At 41.0% G+C, this 13,900-nt stretch overlaps 1 protein-coding gene and 1 long non-coding RNA gene across 4 annotated transcripts in view; one reads left to right on the top strand and one right to left on the bottom strand.

Moving 5' to 3' along the window:
* The first annotated feature begins 660 nt into the window (after positions 1 to 660).
* Positions 661 to 3,259, top strand: LOC121290211. Its single transcript, XR_005945722.1, has 3 exons — positions 661 to 702; positions 2,157 to 2,212; positions 3,132 to 3,259. It is a non-coding gene; the product is annotated as an uncharacterized LOC121290211 (long non-coding RNA).
* A 7,172-nt stretch (positions 3,260 to 10,431) lies between these two features.
* fahd2a (fumarylacetoacetate hydrolase domain containing 2A) overlaps positions 10,432 to 13,900 on the bottom strand; it is a 29,303-nt gene continuing 25,834 nt past the window's right edge. For all 3 annotated transcript variants that reach the window (XM_041210250.1, XM_041210246.1, XM_041210248.1), the window contains 3 exons: positions 13,144 to 13,231; positions 11,574 to 11,660; positions 10,432 to 10,714 (listed from right to left, as the gene is read on the bottom strand). In XM_041210250.1, coding sequence (XP_041066184.1) covers positions 11,598 to 11,660; positions 13,144 to 13,231 — 151 coding nt within the window. In that variant the 3' untranslated portion in view covers positions 10,432 to 10,714; positions 11,574 to 11,597. The remainder of the gene's footprint in view (positions 10,715 to 11,573; positions 11,661 to 13,143; positions 13,232 to 13,900) is intronic.

The raw sequence follows: 13,900 nt of genomic DNA, 5'->3' as shown, positions 1-13,900 counted from the left end.
GTAGTCTGCTGCAACCAGCGTTGAAGGCGTACGAGACAGCGGCGGGTTTGCTTCACAAATTTGACTTGCCAATAGAAGGTACTGTTAGTGTAATCATTGAACTATAATGATCAGATAATGAATAAAAGTGTTCAGAACTTGGAGTGGAATTCTGTATGTTTTATAGCCTTTTGATTGTGTCAGTCCATCAGAAAGTGGTAGAGTGGCAAGCAGGCCCCACCCCTTTTCTCCTGTTTACTCTTCATAATTTTGGAATGTCACTAATGATTTTGTGCATTGTGGACTTTGACTTGGAAGCTGTGGAAATGCCTCTGTTGGGACTGAGAATAATTGGACCCTTTATTTTCCTTCATGATATTCACAATCAGCTCAGTGCTGTGCCCATTGGGTAAATCTAAGTGCAAAGGTGTGAAGCCCATAGTGGCTGAATAAGTGAATCCAACACTCCAGTATCCCTTTTGTTGGGCTTAAGTGTCTAATTCAGCTTTTCATGCTATTTTTGGAAGTAGCATCCTATGCAGTTCTTGGTTCTGAAATGTCATTAACTCTGAATTGAACTGTACAGAGAATAATAGAGCCCTTCTGACAGGATTTACTGAGAAGAGGTTCAAAGCTCATACATTTCTGTGCTTTTTTTTCCAGAGCCACAGTGTGTGCTGAAGATGTTGAAGTTTTTGCAGGCACAGGTAGAGGAACAGCATGGTGAGTCAGTCAATACAACATAAATGATTTCAATCAGTAAATTGCTCAAATACCACAGCATATTCACAAGAAGGAATGAATACTGGTGAAGTTGTTATAGCAGACCATGGATGAGAAAAAAATGGAATGCCTCTCCTAACTTTAGGTGGCACTGGGAACTTCCTATTGTTGTAGCTTCAGATTTGGGGTATTATCCACTCAATAGCACTATTCTGATCTGTGATCCAGGATTCAGAAGCGTTTAAGAATTTTGTTGTCCCTGTGGTTTAACACCATTTTGGCGGTTGAAAAGTCTAAATAATCAGTAAAGACAAGGCAGAAGCATTTGCAGTCATCTTAAGCCAGAAGTGCTGAGTGAATGATGCATCTTGGCCTCCTCAAGTCCCCATTATCGTAGATGCCAGCAGTCTTCAGTCAATTTGATGCACTACACGTGGTATCAAGAAATGGCTGAAGGCATTGGATACAGCAAAGGCTATGTGCCCTGACAACATCCTGGTTGCAGAACTGAAAAATTGTGCACCAGAACTAGCTGCGTCCTTGGCCAGGATCCTCCAGAACAGCTAAAACACTGGCATCTACCTGACATTGTGGAAAATAACCCAAGCATGTTCTAACTTCAGACAAATGCAATTTGGCCAATTACTGCTCCAATCAGTTCACTTACAACCATCAGCAAAGTGCTCTCCCCTTGACATTCAATAGTATTTCTAATGTTGAATCCCTCACTATCAACATCCTGGGGGATTACAGTTGACCAGAAACTGAACTGGACTAGTCAGTTAAATACTGTGGCTACAAGACCAGGCCAGAGGCTGGGAATTATACAATGAGTAACTGAGCTCTCGAGTGTCCAGAGTCTGACCACCGCAAGTCAGGAGTAAGATGGATTACTCTCCACTTGCCTGAATGAGTGATGCTCAACACACTCCAAGACAAAAGCAGCCTGCATGATTTGGCACCCCAACCACCACCTTAAACATTCATTCCCTGTACCAACAGAGTACAGTGGCAGCAGTGTTTACCATTTACAAAATGAACTTTAGCACCTTCTGAACCTGTAACCTCTACCACCTAGAAGAACAAGGGCAATAGACGCCAGGGAGCACCAGCACCTGTAAGTTCATTTCCAGATCACACACTGTTCTGAATTGGAACTATCTTGCTGTTACTTTACTGTCACGAGGTCATAAATCTGGAACTCCCTTCTCAGTAGCTCTGTTGGTGTAATTAGACAAGATAGACTGCAGGGTTCAAGAAGGTGGCTCACCACTATTTGCTCAACGGAAATTCGGTATGGGCAATAAATTTTGGCTATGCCAGCGAATGTCACATCCCAAGAATATTTTTCTTTTAAAATGAACAATGTGGCATATTTTTTTGTGAATACAAGTTTGGTTTTGAATGTATGGATCAGTGATGCTTGAGCTAACCTCTGTTTTAACATCTTACAGAAAGTGCCACGCTCAGCCTTGCAAACAGTGTTGTAAAAACCTTCAGGGAGTTGGGGGTAAGTGAAATTCTTACTATTCAGGACTTTCAACAACTCCTTTGAGTTTATCAGCAAACAGCCAAACCATAATTTAATCCCCTGTTTCTGCTGAGTTATATTATGTCTGTTATATACGGAAACTATGCTGGAGATTCCAGCTTCTAAACTGAATACAATGATTCACGATGATGGTGTATGTGAATAGTCATCAATTCAGAAAGGGATTGGGTGAGTTGCAGTGCTCTGTGGGGCTGAACAACCAGCCACTGCTCAATGTCTGCATATTTATGCAGAATTAATAGCCACACAACTAAGGTACTGAAGGGCACCTTTTATGTGAACCATATCCAGCAGTAGTTAGTGCTTGTATGGCTGAGGGAAGAGAAAACATTACAATACTCACTGATAAATGGGATGAGATTGTTTGATATGTGAATGTCCATTTACCAAATCGGACAGCAGAAGACATTCTATGAATCGCAACTGTCTTATTGTTAAACTGTAGTTCAGTACAAATACCAGTTCCCACTCTTCCCTTCTGGATCCATTCCCTGTCCAGAGGAAAAAAAACCTGACTGGGGAAAATCCCAGCTCTTAAGTATCAGGCTTCAATGAGCATCACCTGCTCTCAATTTGCCCTGAAGCTTGTCCTGGTTTACTCTTAAAGGCACCTGCACTTCTAACATTGTCAGAGATCAGTGCCAGGTGACTTGGAAAGATGGAAGTTTCACAATTTAAGCTTTATTTGATGTATCATTAGTCAGAAATAGTTTGACACCTGAGTGTAAATGTAAAGCTTAACATTGTAGTTTCTCTCTTAATGAATTTTCTTTTTTCAGAATACCTGTATAACAATCCTTGACATGCGATGGACTAGTAATGTATATGAGTAATTACAGAAGCAACAGTAACCCAAACCGCTTCCTTTCACTTGTAGGTTTTCAAAGAGGAGTCTGGAGAAAAGGGGCCCTTGCTGAAACTCAGTGAAACATTTCAGCAACCCGATAATTTACTGAAGCTCCAGCAGTACATTCAACAATTCTCCTGTTAAAAGCACAAGTGGTGAACAGTTCTATACTTTTTCATTCGGTTCAGTCAGGTGCAAAGTTTATATCTGGATTTATTGCATCGATGCTCAGAGAGTCCTCCACCTTACATCAGATTGAACTTTTTCAGGCCTTTTGTTCTGGACTGCTTTACCCTTCCTGATTCATGGTTGAACCCATAATGTGAATGAGAAGTTCAGACGATGTGGTTTTTCACCCTGCATCTTGAAAAGCTGGGCATCAAAACAAATTACAAACTGGAATCATGGTTGTGAGAGAAACCCTTGTCTTAACTTTCATGAGGAAACTCTGAAGTTTATGTATATGGCAAAAAGAGAGTGAATTTTGTTTGTTTAAATGGAAAAATCAGAACTCATATTGTTCTGAATTCATTGATTGTTTTTGATTTTGTATTGGTTAGGTGGGTTTTGTTGCCTTGTACTGTGTCAGTGCTTGAATTAAATGATGTGAGCAATACATCAGTAAGACCAATCTTCAGTGTCTGTCTTTTATGGAAATATTGAATATTTGAAAGCTCAGCTGTAGTGCTTGGTTTGTGCTGAATTTTCAGTTCTTGAGAATTGTGACCAGGACACAGCTTGTTAGAGGATAGATAAAAGTCAGTGATTTTGGTGTTTATGCAAACATAAAATTGATTTTATATTTTATCTCACCCCTTCCCTCCAAGGTATCAACTTGCATTGGAGCGTATTTTCAAAGTTGCATATCTTTGGTTTCTTGCTTTCTTCATATGTGAGCTGAGATGGTGAATGTCAGCAGTCTACTTGAATGTAGAAGGAGGATGGTGGGGCGGAGCAAACCTTCCAGCCAAGATTCGCCTAATTTTGCACACAGCTCAAATATCAGCACATTGTAGCATGCCTCACTGGAACACAAACCCTGCCTGATTTTTTTTCTTTATTCTTTCATGGGATGTGGGCATCGCTGATGAAGCTAGCATTTGTTTCTCTTCCTTAATTGCCTTTGAACTGACTGCCTTGCTTGGCCACTTCAGAGGGATTTAAGAGTCAACCACATTGATATGGATGGGGGTGGAGTCACATTTAGGCCAGACCAGGTAAGGCTGACAGATTTGCTTCCCAAAAGGACATTAGTGAACCAGATGGGTTTTTACAACATCCGATGATCGTTCCATGATCACGATTACTGAGGCTAGCTTTCAATTCCAGATTTTATTAATTGAATTTAAATTCCACCAGCTGCCATGGTGGGATTGAACCCATGTCCCCAGAGCAAATTGAAGAAGGACCATATGGACTTGAAACTTCAACTCTGTTTCTCTCTCCACAGATGCTGTCAGACCTGCTGAGTTTTTCCAGCATTTTTTGTTTTTGTTTCATATTTCCAGCATCCGCAGTATTTTGCTTTCATTCCCAGAGCATTAACCTGAACCTCTGGATTACTAGTCCAGTGACATTACCAATATCCCACCTTCTCCCTCATAAACATATACTCACATGCATTCCTAGCACTCATGCTAAAATGCCGCAATGAATTTGGGACCTTCTGGTCTATGAGTTCAGTACCACAACATTTGGTTGATTTAATGACCGACTGCTTAAAAAATCTTCAAAATACAATAGAATTCAAGTCCAGCTTGTTACAAGGACACTAACAAGGTGGCTAAGATGACTGCCAAGGGTCAGGTCACTTTCAAAAATTCAACACATCAATTTAAGGTTCCGGAGAGTTCCTAATTGAATCACCCGGGGTGGCGTTCTCCCCGTTGAATGGACATATGTAGAAGGAACCCGGCTGTGGAATTCACATTGACTATTGTTCGTGGTTTACTCCAAACTCATGAATGAACCCATAATTGTGAATGAGAAGTTCAGACAATGTGGTTTTTCACCCTGCATCTTGAAAAGCTGGGCATCAACACAATTACAAACTGGAATCATGGTTGTGAGGGAAGTCCATGTCTTAACTTTCATGAGGAAATTCTTGAAGTTTATGTATATGGCAAAAAGAGAGAGAATTTTGTTTGTTTAAATGGAAAAATCAGAACTTATTTCGTTCTGAATTCACTGATTGTTTTTGATTTTGTATTGGTTAGATGGATTTTGTTGCCTTGTACTGTGTCAGTGCTTGAATAAAATGATGTGAACAATACATCAGTAAGAGCAACCTTCAGTGTCTGCCTTTTATGGAAATATATGGACTTTCAAACTTCATGTCTCCAAATTTGTAATTTAACAAGAAGAACTGCAGAAAACAAGTTAACCACAAGTAGGTGTGAATGGCAATCATTTATTTCCATTGTAAAGCAATGGCTTTTAACTTTGAACCATTCTGGGTGGACAAAAACAGTTGATCATGTGACCAAAACAGGCCTCGGAATCCGAAATTCTTTATTCAAGAACGAGAGAGGAATAGCCTGTCTACAAAGAATTCCACTGCATAATATTAGCTGTTGACTAAGGCAGTAACACTGAAGCCTTTTTCAACTTAGAAGCTGCTTTCTCTTAAAAATCCTCCCAATCCGATTCCTAATCCAAGTTCACCTGGAGAGAAACCTGACGACCTGGTTAAAAAAAACTAAAGGAGACTAACTTTGTGATCTTCTGAACATCCATCTCTCTGAGAGAATGGCAATAATTCCGATAATCAACTCCAGCTATTGAAACCACCTAGATTGCTTTTTCGGAATGGAACACCTGTTAAGCGGGCCTGCTACCACTGTTTTCCTCTGATGAGACAGTAGGCTACTCTTTTGTTTATGACTTGTGAAACTGCGCTATTCTCTTCATGTGTATCTTTCTCAAAGTGTGTCTGAGTGACTTGGCATTTAGACTTTAGGAGGTGAATGTGTGAATAAACAATCCTTTTTATTTAAACCTATGAAAGTTTGATGCTGTTATTCAAATTAACTACCCACTTGGGGGTTAAGAGACTGGCACATATCTTTTTCCTAAAAGAAAAGATAGATTATGGACAGTACGGGACAGGGTTTTTCCAGCTCGCCCCTGTTCCTGTTTGTAGCAGTGTGCACTCTTCCCTGGTAGCTGTATCCTTTGGATGAGATGGTGGAGCATGGCAAGCATCAGTGGGATTGGTTTCAGTTCATAAATACATTAAGTGGTGGGGTATTTAGTTGCACACTGGAAATGAGTCGCCACCTTAAAGAAATATAATTGTCGTGAGAAAATTATTTCTGATCCCTGGCGTGGGGTGTTGCCCTTCATCTTCCATTGAGCAAGCTACCAAAATAGCAAAAGTTTGAGTGAATTGATCATTTTGCTTTGTTATTTTATTGGAACAGGTTCCGCAATTCTTCACTTGTGGGCATCATGTATTTTTTGCATTTGGGAAAAGGAAAGTATCTCACCCAATTCTGTACATTCATACAGAAAGACCCTAAAATAATTCCATTACTGGATCCAATTATTGCTTAAATAATTCCAGGATTTCACCTCTCTTGCATCTGAATGTTGTTCCGTATGTTGTGTGAAGAGCTACCTGATAACACTCCTAAATTTGTCTTTTCGAGTTTCAACTCTTGGTCCTTCATTTTATTTGAACAGTTTAATTTTTTAGATTTACCTTTCAAATAATCAATCATTCAATCTTGTAAACCTCTAAAAGATCACCTCTCAAGATACCTTATTTTAAGGTTGCAAAGCCGAAATCTCTCCTGTCTTTTCTCATAACTCAGATCTTTCACACGAGGGATCAGTCCTGTGGCTCTTAGCATTGCTTCCATTGTTTGAATATATCTTAGTGATCAAAACTGGACAGTACTTGAGATGTGGTCTGTACAGAGCACTGTACATGTTGATCACTATCCTTCTGTGGTTGGTAATGCAATGCAATTGAGTCTTCTCTTCATTTTGTTAATTGCTGTTCCACATTGTTTGGATATGTTGTCTGTAAGGACTTGTAAGTCTCTATTAGCTTCATCCTTGACAATTTCAATCTCAGTCATGTGTGTGTTGTTCATTTTCTTTCCCTCCGTAGGCTTGTGTGCTCTGACAATCCTTTCAGTGATGCCATTGGGAACTAGTTGCTCCTAGTAAGCACACCCATGGTGGCATAGTCGGGATGGAGTTGCCCTGGGAGTCATCAACATCAGCTCCAGACCCCATGAAGTCTCATGGTGTCAGGTCAATAATGGGTAAGGAAACCTGCTGATTACCATGTACTGCACCCCAGCAGCTAATGAATTAGTACTCCGCCATATTGAACACCACTTGGAGGGAGCACTGAGGGTGGTGAGGGCGCAGAAGGTACTCTTAGTGATGGACATTGAAGTCCCCCGCCCAGAGTGGCTCGGTAGCACCACTATTGATCGAGCTAACCGAGTCCGAAAGGACATAGGTGCTAGACTGAGTCTGCGGCAGGTGGTGAGGGAACCAACACGAGGGAAAAACGTATTTGAACTCATCCTCACCTATTTGCCTGCCGCAGAGGCAGCTGTCCATAACAGTATCGGTAGGAGTTACCACCTCACAGTTGTTGTGGAGACGAAATACCATCTTCACATTGAGGATACCTTCAATCATGTTGTGTAGCACTACCACCGTGCTAAATGGGATAGATTTCCAACACATATAGCAATTCAAGACCTGAGTAGCAGAATCGTATTCAACCATAATCTGTAACCTTATGGCCTGGCATATCCCCCACTCTACCACCACCACCAAGCCAGGGGATCAAACCTGCTTTGATGAAGAGTGCAGAAGGGCATGTCAGCAGCAGCATCAGGCATACCTAAAAGTGAGGTGACAACCTGGTGAAGCTACAATACAGGACGACTTGCATGTCAAACAGCCTAAGCAGCAAGTAATAGACAGAACTAAGTGATTCCACAATCAACGGATCAGATCTCAGCTCCGCAGTCCTACCACATCCAGTCGTGAATGGTGGTGGACAATTAAACAATTCACTGGAGGAGAAAACTCCACAAATATCCCAATCCTCAATGATAGGGGAAGTCCAGCGCATCAATGCAAAAGATAACGCTGAAGCATTTGCAACAATCTTCAGCCAGAAGTACCGAGTGGATGATCCACCTCAGCCTCCTCTGGAGGTCCCCAGCATCACAGATGCCAGTCTTCAGCCAATTCGATGCACTCCACGTGATATCAAGAAAGGGCTGAGGGCACTAGATACTGCAAAGGCTATGGGGCCCTGACAACATTCCGGCAATAGTGCTGAAGTCTTGTGCTCCAGAGCTGGCAGTGTCCCGAGCCAAGGTGTCCCAGTATAGCTAGAAGACTGGCACCTACCTGGTAATGTGGAAAATTGCCCAGGTATGTCCTGTACACAAAAAGGACAAATCCAACCTGGCCAATTATCACCCCATCAGTCTATTCTCCGTCACCAGTAAAGTGATGGAAAGGTTAATCAACAGCGCTATCAAGTGGCAGTTGCTTAGCAATAATCTGCTCACATACGTTCAGTTTGGGTTCTGTCTGAGCCGCTCAGCTCCTGACATTACAGCCTTGGTTCAAACACCGACAAAAGAGCTGAACTCCAGAGGTGAGGTGAGAGCGATTGCGCTTGACACCAAGGCAGCGTTTGACCGAGTGTGGCATCAAGATGTCTTAGCAAAACTGGACTCAGTAGTAATCAGACTCAACTCTCTGCTGGTTGGAGTCATACCTAGCACAAAGTAAGATGGTTGTGGTTTTGGAGGTCAATCAACTCAGTTCCAGAACATCACTTCAATAGTTCATCAGGGTAGTATCCTAGGCCCAACCATCTTTAGCTATTTCATCAATGACCTTCCTTCCATCATAAAGTCAGAAGTGAGGATGCTCGCTGAGGATTGCATGATGTTCAGCACCCTTTGCGACTCCTGAGATACTGAAGCAGTCCATGTCCAAATGCAGCAAGACCTGGACAATATCCAGGCTTGGGCTGACAAATGACAAATAACATCTGCACCACACAAGTGCCAGGCAATGAGCACCTCCAACAAGACAGAATCTGATCATTGCCCTTGACATTCAATGGCATTACCATTGCTGAATCCCCCAATATCAACATCCTGGGGCTTACCATTGACCAGAAGCTGAACTGAACTAGCCATATAAATACTGTGACTACACGAGCAGGTCAGAGGCTAGGAATCCTGCAGCGAGTAACTCACCTCCTGACTCACCGAAGCCTGTCTACAAGGCACAAGTCAGGAGTGTGATGGAACACTCCACGTGCCTGGATGAGTACAGCTCCAACAAACTGAAAATGTTTGACACCATCCAGGACAAAGCAGCCCGCTGGATTGGCACTCCACCTACAAACATTCATTCCTTCCACCACTAACAAACAGTGGCAGCAGTGTGTACCATCTACAAGATGCATTGCAGGAACTCACCAAGCCTCCTGTGACAGCACCTTCCAAACCCACGACCACTACCATCTAGAAGGACAAGGACAGCAGATAGATGGCGACACCACCACCTAGAAGTTCTCCTCCAAGTCACTCACCATCCCACCTTGGAAATATATCACCGTTCTATCACTGTAACTGGGTCAAAATCCTGGAACTCCCTCTCTAACAACACTGTGGATGTACCTGCACCACATGAACTTCGGCGGTTCAAGAAGGCAGCTCACCAACACTTTCTCAAAGGCAATTAGGGATGGGCAATAAATGTTGGCCTAGCCAGCAATGCCCACATCTCACTTATGAATAATGAAAAAAAGTTACAGATAATCCTAGAACAGTTTAATTTTGAGTTTATAGTAATGTCACGATGCCTCAGTTGAACAATGTGTTGGAGACTGCAGTACAAGCACTTGCATGTGTAAGACTCAACAATTAATGTTGAAAGAATGTTTTACTTGTTCTGCTTGTTTCATGATCTGAAAATTTCTCAGTCCACTTCGCATCCAACCAAGGACTTTTGAAATGTAGTGACCGTTGTAGTGAAAGTTGGAGGCTAATTTGTGCATAGCAACGTTGCACAAACAGAAAAATGTTCGGTGACCAAACAGAACACCAAGAAAACTATCTGCTCTCTGGATACTGCTTTTATGTTCACACAATAGGGCAATAGAGCCATGCTCTGCTCTCATTCAAAAAAATGTTAAACTGAGGTCCCATCTGTGCTCTCAATTGGATGTCATTGCATGATGTAGAAATCTACTGCAATCTATTTTTCTCCATAATGTCTAGAACAATAATGGAATTCCTTCATTAAAATAAAGGAAAACTACAGTCTCTGGGAATTAAGAATTTATATTTACTAAAGCTCCATATACACAATACAGCAAAAAATTATTTATTTTAAATAGTTAGCATTTTATTTATCATGCTTAGTTAATCTTCAAATCACATGATTCTGAATGTTTCATTTCTCATTAAAGTGTATGTTGTAGCACCAGAACACAATCAGACTACTGCCTCTTCAAACAAGTGTTCCGCTGGAAGTAATCTAACTCTATTTCCTCTCATGTTCTGGCCAATATTCACAGAAAGGTGTTCCATATTGTCAGACAAATTAGCCTGCAAAACAAATGTGTTTCTTGAATTTAAATTTGTGTTTCACTTTTAGTGCAAATGGTTTCTGATTGTATATTTTAAGCAGTTTGTAACTGACCAGATATCTTCACCCCCCCACTTGCATTTTTACCGTGGATTTTTGTTCCATCCATTAAGGCCTCTAGCTCATTGCCAGTGTTATATTAAAAATATACATGATCAATTAAAATTATTAATTATTTAAACTATGGTAACCATTATTTTTAGATTTATCTATTTGGTGCCATGGGGAAGAATGTACTGTATAGTTCCAAAACCCAGAGAATTGCTGAACTCTATTGAACAGCCAGATAGATCTTGGTAAATCTAATCCCATTTGTCAGCTGCTTTTTAAAGTGAATTCAATTTCCATCTCATGTTGCAGAGCATCCCAGTTTAACACTTTGAGCCACCTACATGCACTCAAATATTGATTGAGTTTGGAGCACCACTGTCCTACATTTCAATGTTTAGGCCCAGTTTCTGAACATTTCTCTGACTTTTTTGACAAGCTTTTCTTGCAAAAAGTAGCAAGTAATCTGTGTTTGTTATGTTAATTCCTCCCAAAATTGACAATAAACTAGGCAGCAATTCTGAGTGAGAATCTAAGTAAACATGGAATGAGAAAAGACCATTTTTCTCTCAGTGCATTTAGAATCTACCTCTTGTGAACTCAGCTCCACCCATTAATCTGAGGGAAGGTTCTTCTCCAATAATCCTCAAAGCTGCTTACATCTATACATATCCATTGTTTAAACTGGTTTGCTGTCATCTGGACACTCTCTATCCCCTACAGCACATCTGGGTATTATTCAAATATTTGCAATTAAAAATAACTTGATACCTTCTACGAATGCAATCTGAAACCCTAAATGATAACGTTCCTTAAGGTTCCAATTTCATCTATTTCACATTCCACGGTGTCTCCACGCTGCAAGAAATTCAAATAAAATGAGCCATTGAAGTTGGTCACACTTTAAAGAGCTTTTGAGTATTACAAAATTAAACAAACATATTACGAACAGAGACTGTAAAATGACAGGTTTGCTCATTGTCATTACGCTGTAGAATCCAGATAATTTTGACTTAATGGGTTAGTCACCCCACTGATCTTTCCAGTTAGTACTTCTAGGCTTCACGTTCATGAAACAAATGACTCCATGAGCCTTTTATTCAACAAGAGGATTCATTCCAAACATGCTTTTTCAAAGGCATTTCAGATTGGCCATTGCTGTTTAAGTCACTTGCCCTGCTCCAATACCTGGCTGGTGGAAGGCCTTCCAAAAATAAACTCCAAAGTAAACTAAAATCACACTCAATCACAGTGTATTTTTCAATTAATTGTGCACATTGGTAGGTTGTTTTTGTAAAGAGACTCCTCGATATCATCCCTCTCTCGATTTGTATGATGGAAACTTTGCCCAGCACATTGTTCCTACATTCACCTTCTCAAACTTCTGTGTTCTTGTGAATGACTGGTGGCAGGTGCTGTTCACACATCTTTCTGCAATAAACTGTTTACTCCACTGCCCTTAGACATTGCTTGTATTCCTACCTAGTGGAATTTCTTTTGCTTCAGACATTGGTTTTCACACTTACATCCATCTCCTGGAGCTCAATGTGGGTTTCAGACTCTCTTGCCCTCTTTGTGGACAGCCAGCCAGTGCTCTCTACAAGACTCGATTTCTTATGTAGACAAGTCGTCTGGGTGGGAGTGGGGGGTGCACTATCTTTAAACAGACTTTGATGCAGGAGTTCCTCGAGGAGGTATTGTTGACCCAACCATCTTCAGAACCAGTTCTGAAGAAGAGTCATACGGACTCAATATTAACTCTGCCTTTCTCTCCACAGGTGCTGCCAGACCTGCTGAGTTTTTCCAGCACTTTTTGTTTCTGTATCTTCAGCTGCTTCATTAGTGATCCTATGTAATAGAGCTTATGGAATCATATATTCTCCAAGTTGCACATTATTCTGACTTGCCGTGTTCCAAGAACAACTTTTTAAAAATCTGCCAGGGTAGCAAAAGGGCATTATAATGGGCATTATAATTGGCATCAGTTCTCCATGGCAAAAGAGGAAAATGTCAGCCAAGATTTTGGATCTCACCATGATTCAGAGACACTTGCTGGAAAGTGTCCACATGGACATCAGGTATCAACAGGATTATACCCTGCCGTGTTGCTCCCTTTTATCAAATAGACCACTGACTTTCGCCTTCACAGCTCATAAATTATTAATGGTCATTTGGATGAGACAGCAGAATGTGAAACATTTGGTGTTGAAATGGAGAGATGCTTGAATTTGGATTTATATTGTGCTTCACTACACCTCAAGTGTTTCAAAGCACTTCATGCACAATGAATAACTTGGTGAAGTCACTTATTATTTAGAAGAGTAAAGAATCAGCTACTTACTTTGAGAAACACAGGTGGTTTCCTAAATACTCCGACTCCAGATGGTGTTCCAGTTAAGAAAACATCTCCTGGATACAGGGTCACAAACCTGAAGAAGTTAATTGTCAACAAGTAAAAACAGTGGAAATGGCGTTCCGGTAACAAAAAAAGCAATACATTGCAAATGGCTTTTTGGCACTCACGCTAATAGTAATCAGGTGCCCATGTGGATCAAAATCCACTCATATTGAGCATTTTTTTTCCTATCAGCTTTACTGTTCAGTTTGTGTTGAGAAGGAACAATTCCTAAAGAGTTCAAGTGTTTCTGATTACCTACGCTCATGTTGCAACTTTATTGAAACCTTTAAGGTCCTGAGGTCTTGACAAGAGGAATGTGGAGAGGATGTTTCCTCTCATGGGAGAATCTAGAACTAGGGGTCACTGTTTAAAAATATGGGGTAATTCATTAAAGACATGAGATTTTTTTTTCTCTGAGAGTCATGAGTCTTTGGAACTCGCTTCCTCAAAAGGTGGTGGAAACAGAGTCTGAATATTTTTAAGGCAGAGCTAGATAGATTCTTGACTAACAAGGGAGTGAAAGGTTATTGGGGATAGGCAGGAATGTGGGGTTAAGGTTACAGTCAGATCAGCCACGATCTTATTGAGTGGCAGAGCAGGTTCACGGTGCCGAGTGGCATGCTCCTGCTCCAAATTCATATGTTCCTAAGTTCTTCCTTGGCCTGTCCTTAAGCAGTTGAGGTTGTTCCACTTTTCCGTG

Source organism: Carcharodon carcharias, chromosome 17 (assembly GCF_017639515.1).
Source record: "Carcharodon carcharias isolate sCarCar2 chromosome 17, sCarCar2.pri, whole genome shotgun sequence".
NCBI lineage: Eukaryota > Metazoa > Chordata > Chondrichthyes > Lamniformes > Lamnidae > Carcharodon > Carcharodon carcharias.
Note: the sequence above shows the minus strand (reverse complement) of the source record. Positions and strands in the feature narration are given on the sequence as shown.